The 7,634-nt window shown below is 41.4% G+C and overlaps 1 protein-coding gene across 1 annotated transcript; it reads right to left on the bottom strand. All coding sequences in view use genetic code 11, as the record gives it.

The window, feature by feature from the left end:
• Window positions 1-942: 942 nt before the first annotated feature.
• EGR_06634 (Glycoprotein 3-alpha-L-fucosyltransferase A) lies at window positions 943-7,390 on the bottom strand (the record flags this gene model as incomplete). The annotated part of the gene is made up of 4 exons (XM_024495883.1): window positions 943-1,047; window positions 5,488-5,677; window positions 6,242-6,390; window positions 7,253-7,390. The coding sequence occupies 4 exons, from the start codon at window positions 7,388-7,390 to the stop codon at window positions 943-945; spliced, it is 582 nt and encodes a 193-aa protein (XP_024349741.1).
• Between the last annotated feature and the right edge of the window lie 244 nt (window positions 7,391-7,634).

The raw sequence follows: 7,634 nt of genomic DNA, 5'->3' as shown, positions 1-7,634 counted from the left end.
AAATATCAGTGGAGCACGAATCGTGCCATCTGAATTCTTCCCCAGCTCTACGGAGGCATCAAAATCCATTTACTCATATTTGGCTGGGCTGCGATTTCACTAACACTGCACTTCTAAAGACAGTCCCTACTTCCTCGCCTCTCATCTCATTTCGAAACTTGTTTTCGGTAAAGATACGACTGTTAAACACTGAGCAGGTGCGCAACACAAAGATAGTCTCATGTCACTCATCCAAGCCACATATCCTTGCCTCACTTTTACTGATTTCAAAAGCCACGCAACGTTGCTACTTCAGTATATCTTCCCACTCCAAACTCAATTCGTGGGTGTTCGTGAGTACAGAAAATGATCAGAGAACTGCTATTTTACACCCCATCATACTGCCTCAATTCACAAAACAAAGCGGTTGCGGTGTTCTGCTCCCCATTCTGGTGGATTAAATTCAGTCAATGACCAGTCAAGATGGAAGCGCAATAAGGTTTTCGAAGGACACACGTTTGGTTTGTAATTGGTGGATTCACTTTCTTTCACTAATCGTGCTTGCGAATTTGTTCCAGTCCAGACCTCTCCTAACAAAATACTATAATACCTTACCTAGCGCTTATCGTTCTTACTGCTCGTACAATATCATTTAAACACCGAAATTTAGACAAGAACGCAAATCCATGTCACATTTCGGCTTACAGATTAGCAGCTGATTGACTGGCTCCCGTTTTACGGAGACAATGTTCCACAACGCAGTGCCGAGAAACTTTCGTTTCCTCCTCCCTACGAAAATACTGACTGGTTATTTTGATGAGTGGATCTCTCTGCAGTCCAGAGGCTCGATCGAGTCGCAGCTGCAAGTGCCAGGATCTTAAGACATTTTGTGTCACTCGAATCCTACCGAAGACTAAGAAGTCTGCCATGGTAACAGCAGCCGCAATAGTAGTGGAAGCCATTTCAAAATTCCTGTTCGTTGGGGTTATTGTCGTTGCCATCAGCCTGGTCCAAAGTTGTGACTGTCTCCTGTCGAGAGAGGAGATTTGGCAGGCTAAAAATGAAGAGCTGGATGATTGGAGGAGGAAAACACAGCATAATTACGAGCCACAAAGGAAAAAATTAATCAACCCTCTGTATGTGACTTTGCAGGCCATTTGGGTGGGCTTCTCAACAACAGCCTGTATTGCAAGTTTGATGACTTTGATAAAGGCTTTGGAGTAGTATGGTGTCTAAATAACTTTGGAAATGCCGCAATACAGATGGTGATAACAGCGATGATAATGATGATGGTCCCGCATTTGATGAAGTGAAATTAACTCAAATGAAGTCTTCATCACTATACACACCGGCTTCCCGTGTGATGTCATGTAAAAAGGCACTAGAATCGCTAATTAGAGCTGGCCTTTTGAAACTGTCCATCACCTCGTGATGTAGGTGAATTTCGCTAGCAAAAGCGCTCCTTTCTAGCTTTGTTAAGTTGCTTACTCTGACTCACCCACGGCTTTGTAGAAGCTCGTATTAAAGATAGTGCAAGGAAGTGCGTTTAGTATTTCAGGCTAAAAATTCAGTGATGGATGCGGCAACTATAACAAGTCCTCTTCCTCCACATATTACTTGATGGAATTGAGTTCATCAATACTCATCATTTCCACAAAAGCGTATGGGCTTTTATAAGGACGTAAAATCACCAATAATTTGCCATTAAAAGGTCCATCACAAATAACTATGCTGATTTCAGTTGCTCAGCTTAGTTTTGCTGCCTAATAGTTGCACCATGGGCTGCATGAATAATTTTGAGGCGCGCGGGAAGACAAAAACTGCATTTGCATTTCAGAGTAACAAATTGAGGTGAAAATAGCAGATGTTTTATTTGCGAGAAGTTAAATGAATTTATTAGAGAAACTTGGACCAAAAAGCTTAACAGGCTGTATTTGGGGTAGATTTAAGCAGAATACGAACTGCGAAAAAAATAACTGCTGAAAAGTGGTGGTTCAGGGGTTGGGTTAGTGAGCTTCGAACCAGAAACGCTGGAATGAAATCCGCGAATTCCGCAAAACATTGCAGACACAACAACCATATTTAATAGAGAAGTCGACAGTTCTCGCATTTGAACGCTGGATTTTTTGATGTAGACATTTGGACACAGCAGTAAGAATCGCTTGGTTCTAATTCCAGCCATAAACTGAGTAGTTAGAGGTATCTTTAAGCAATTAAAATTGTTTCATCCCAAAATGTTTTAAATGGCCTTGCGAGGTAAGATTTTAGGTTGCATCTCAGAATGCATGGCACAACTTGTGCTGTATGGTTAACAACTTAACAACGGCAAATAAAACGCCGACTGATTCAGAACTTTCCAGGAAAAAGAAGCCTCTTATATGTTTCACGAAAGTGCCGTGATCATTCAGCTGGTGCACGAGTCCACTCATGGATCTTAACACACAAGTCTCAATCTGAATGAAACCTTTCCCACGGCCTTCGTAGGGCGTTATAGGAACCGTGTAAAATATTTGTAAATTGCTTTGCAGATAATTTTGCATGCATAACCTTCAGTTTCGCATGAGAGGGAAGAATTTAAACTCTGATGCTTAGATTTGGCCTATTTCTTACACGTATCGTTTGATTAATGTTTTTGAAGTCGACATTGACTTAATATAATAAGTAGTGGAAATAATTTAGGTGGCAGCATACAAAAATTTGAACGCAGCAAAGTTGACACCCAACCAAAGGAGGCTATCGTCTAAAATGCACTTATTTCATTTGATTAGTCGGAACCAAACATTTGACTCTCTACTTCATAATGAATGTTTTCAAATATCGGACATTCATTTAAGAGCATACAAGTAAAATTAAATGAATTGATATTTACTGGTCCACCTTAGGTGTCGCGCGTTAGGCAAGCCCGATAGTGCGTGCGCCTACGCGACTATCTTTCTGCATCGTTGTGTGAGACAGTTTGCGTCAGTCATCTTGCCCGGAGAGTGGAAGAAGCATAATTCTACTGAATGCAATGAGCCAACGGTTATCGGGCATCCTCTTCAGCCGCCACACCCATGAGGTCACGCGCAATCAAAAAGCTGTCTACGCACCAAATTCGCAAATGGCCTGTGGCACCCCGGTCTTTCACCTACCACTGCTTCATTATAATGCTAGGCGCAAAATTAACTTGCAATTGGCGTTAATGTTGCTGACGTGTTTTTATGATAAACGACTAATTTGTGCTTAAATACTCTGTCTTTCAACTTGCTATTCTTGGCATTTATGTCTGACAACACCGAATAAGTTAAAATAGCCAAGAGCAACGCAGACCCGTTAAATGCTTCCAGATTCGTTCTGGTGCTCAAATCAGTCGAGAAATGGTTGGGTGCACTTATAGTGTCACCAATGGTTAATGGCCGAATGTAAATGCTGGACTATGATGAAAAGGACAAGAAATTATCACACCTAGGTGATCATGCGGTTTGTAATTGTAGGGTAAAACGATGCTAAGTTAATATATCTCTGTCAAGCAGCGTGTTTGTAATTGAGTAATTCTGTGGTAAATGTGGTTGAAATCACATCCAGTATTTTAGTTAATGTGATAGAGTGAGGATTTAGGGGATGTGGGATCTAATTCTTAGTTTTATGCGTTCTCATTCAAACAGATGTCGATGAGTTAGGCTTGGATATTAGGCTGTAAGTTAGCATTGAAAACAGTGTCTAAATCGATGAGTGGGCCTTGTGACGACACGGTCACCTGGGTACAATTTGCTGTGATGAATCCGTGTCAAAAGGCCGGTATGACTTAAGCATTAATTCTGAGGCTCCCACACAGTTTGCACGTCATTAGCGAATGCAGTTAATTTATCAGTTTTGGTGTCCTCAATACAAAATCACACAAACGAATCGGACTTGCCTACATCAGGTGCCGATTGCGGCTATTTTAGGCAAAAAAATTGCGCATGACTTCAGAGTTGTATGAAGAATAATGAAAATAGCCCAAGTGAGGAATAATGTGTGGCAGTGGCAATGATTGAGTGCAAATAAAAGGGAATCGCAGGACAGTTTTGTGTTGAGATCGATTCATTTTTAACAGTATACAGAGCAGTAGTATAGTTCAAGAAAAAAAATTCCAAAAAATACACCACTGCAGCCGTTAACACTGTCCTACAACATCGACGCACCAGTCAAATTGTGTCTTCCAGACGTGACGTGGTAGCATAAGTGCTGAGTAGCCCAACTTCTAGCAGGACCGCGATCCTAATAAAATTCTCTTTTTTTGGAATTACCTGTTATCAACTCCAACGTCCCGTGCAGCACAGTAAAAAAACTGGAACTATCACTTAAACCATTGCTGCAACACGGTTTAAGATGGTAGATAATGAGATTTGGATGAAAAGGCAGCTTACAAACATAGGCGTCAGGTAAGAGTTGGTATTATACGAGGTAGGAGGAGAAGGCAACTGTCGATGATGTCATTCGAGAGCAGGGAGGGATCTGCCAAAGCAGAGGCTCTGAGAATCCAAGAACTCAGCTGCATTCATCTTCGTTTAGTCTGTGCATAAAACCGTACAGGCGGCAGTCCAGCTTAATCGGTCTCTATGAATCAGAAGTTAAAACTCTGTTAAAAACTCCTTTTGTCCACACAACCATTCGTTTATTCCCGACTCAATCGTTCACCCAATTAGTAGCGACCTTTTTTGCTTGGGCATTTATCTACTTGCCAAATCCTGCATTTCCTTGGCTATTTTGAGAAATGATCTCCGGTGTTTGCCACACAACAATTCCAGCTTCAATATTTCGCACCTGCAGACCAACTACCTTCTACTTACCTCATGTGTGCGCACAGCTGTGTTTCCTAGAACGGCAACAATGGGGCAAAGCTCTGTTCGGACAAGGAACACTGCAAAGATAGGTAACTAATTGAGAAATTACTGTTTAAAATTGCTTAAATTGGTGTATACACTTGTAAGTTCTTAAATCGAAATGATCGTTGTTGTCATTTGCCGTGGCTGTGCGCCTCAAGGCCCTTCTTTGAAATATAAATATCTCTTCAATAATGTCATTTGCAGTTCCTCGATGTGATATTCTCGTTTAAAAAAAAATATGCATAAGCGCTAACAACTTCAAGGTAAGAATACCCGAAAAATATCATTTTGAATAACGATTCCTTCGTATCTTGCGTTTACTAGGAGCTTTTGACGTACTTTGCATGCAGTAGACCTCCATGCCCTCTACATGCCCCACACGCCTACATTGATGTGCGAATAATAGCTGGTGGTGTAGTCCTTTAGTTCCCTTTAAGTAGTACGACTTCCAGCCACGCCCACTTAAGTGGGCATTACACTTGCAGTAAGCGAAAATTTTCTATTCCACTTGGTAGATTTCCTTTACAAATTGATACAGCAATCACGTTTGTTGATTCATACACTCTTTTTCAACCACACAGTTTATCACTTTATACTAAGATACGGATTTGCTTACTCCTGTGCAAATACCTAATGTTCATATATCAGTGGTTAGACTCACGGCAAATGTACCATGCTCCTTCCAGGCAAAGTAGGCTGCATAGGCGGCGCCATCTTTGTCCAAATAGAGCAAGCAGTCGATCAATTCACGAATCGACTTGTGGTCATCCGCAATGATGAAAGAGTGAGGAGGCAGTGTGCTTCCGTAGTCGTCCTTGAAGGCGCCCAACACAATGGGAATCATATCGTATCTGCACACCATGACGTGCAGAGAATAAATGAATGAATGACTGAAGAACTCACCAGTGTAAGTTGTAAAATGGGTTGCTAAAGTAAACTGCAACATCCCCATTCTTGCACTGTGCATAGGTGGAATTAAAGACAAGGAAATCATGTGTTTTTACGGTAAAATTGGCCACCTGTAATGCGTGAATTGTTAAAATTAATTAAACCAGGTAATAGATGTGACAGACAAGTAAACCATGATATGAATGGATCCACATGCAGCCAAATATCCACTTTCCCCACAATATATGCCATGCAGCTCACATCGCATTCCTCTCATGGTCACGTTAGGCTATTCAACTCCCACATACTTGCTACCAGCTACCCTTATGGAATAGCTTTGCTCTGCTTAGCGGACAAGTGCTTCAGCCGGAAAAAACATGTCATGGCTACCTAACTTGAGATGATAGAAGAAGTAGAAGGTGGGCGAAATCTCTCATGCTGAACTTTTACGTCAAGGCCCATAAGGCGACTATCCTAGGGCAGACTTCAATTGCATTTAGCCTAATTAGGGAGGAAACGTTACGTACTGCATAGCATTGATGTAGACCTTTCCCGTTATGTAATTTCGGCAGTTGAGTTTCTCAAAGGAGAGGTAGACTTTGTAGTTTAGTGATGGAAAATAAAAGGAATCAAAATCGGGCGGAAATTGCGCTTGATTGCGTCCGTGTATATCCACCTACAAAGCAAAAAAAAGAACATTTAATTGACTTGGCACTGTTGCAGGCAAAGCAGCACATTATCTTAAAAATACTTAATTTAGGGAAGCCAAGATGATTTTTCGACTTAAAAACACATTGACTTGTGTGGATTATCCCTAGGGCGAAAAAGGGGTTGGGGTAAGGTACGCATTTATCAGCCATGAATCTCTATGACGCAGTGGCACCTGTACCTACCCGCACTCAATATTTATATTTACTATAAATAGAAGTTTCGAATAATTTGAAGCCCTCATTTAGTGTTTTCAAATGAGTCATGTTTATACCAAATTTGCTTTGACCATTGTTATCAGTTCTGCAATGTCCGCATTAGAGTGCACCATCAGCAAATACGGCGCGTTGGCGAGTATCGAGGGGGCAATGCTTTCCGAGAGAGGTTACAAAGTAGTTCTAATGAACAAACTAAATTAACAAGGGTTCTAATGCGCCAGAATGTAATGCAATTGCACTCACTGAGTTACGATGTGCGAAGCAATAGAATGTGTCAGCTCGATTTTCCAGTTCAGGCGGTCTTTTAATTTCACTTAGGCAACTGTGTGTCTCTTAATCTATCGTGTGATTTATAGCGCTTTAATAAATAATTTGAGTGCGATACAAGACTTAGCATTCTATACGAATAAAGGTGGAAAAGTAAAAGAAGTTGTAAGCAGCGTTATAATGTTTGGGCTATTTGAAACTTCAAAGCATTCATCAGAAGGCCACCATAATTTTCACAAATATTATCAGAGCAGATTAGTAGGAAGACCACTTTTTAGCATCCACTGTATCAGTTAGTATCACGTTGTCACCGTTCTTCGTAAGGCTTCTGTAGTCCTGACTCACATCAAGGGGATGAATTTGATGGTTTAGGGTGAAAAGGGATTGTTGTCTATTGTTGCACCGCGATGTGAAGAAATTCCATTGAGACAGCCAGAGCTTCAAGGAGCTCAGCTGCCGCACATCTGGGTGCAGTCTGCTCATCACCTAAGGAATGCAAGACATATCGACAAGCCCCGTAAAGGTGAGAAGTGTTCACTTCGTTCTCAGACAATGTGCCCAAAGATTATCGCAAATTGGTGCCTCTATTGGTTGGCGAAGAAGTCGGTAGCTGTTCTACATGCAGCGCTGACTGTGTATGGCACTATAATGGTTTGTGATATCCCCACAGGGAAGGCAAAGCCAATGTGCTGCTGTAACACTAATGTAAGCAGTAGTATATGACAGA

The sequence above is a fragment of the Echinococcus granulosus genome (genome assembly GCF_000524195.1).
Source record: "Echinococcus granulosus chromosome Unknown EG_S00060, whole genome shotgun sequence".
Taxonomy (NCBI): domain Eukaryota; kingdom Metazoa; phylum Platyhelminthes; class Cestoda; order Cyclophyllidea; family Taeniidae; genus Echinococcus; species Echinococcus granulosus.
This window is presented reverse-complemented; position numbering and strand designations above follow the sequence as displayed.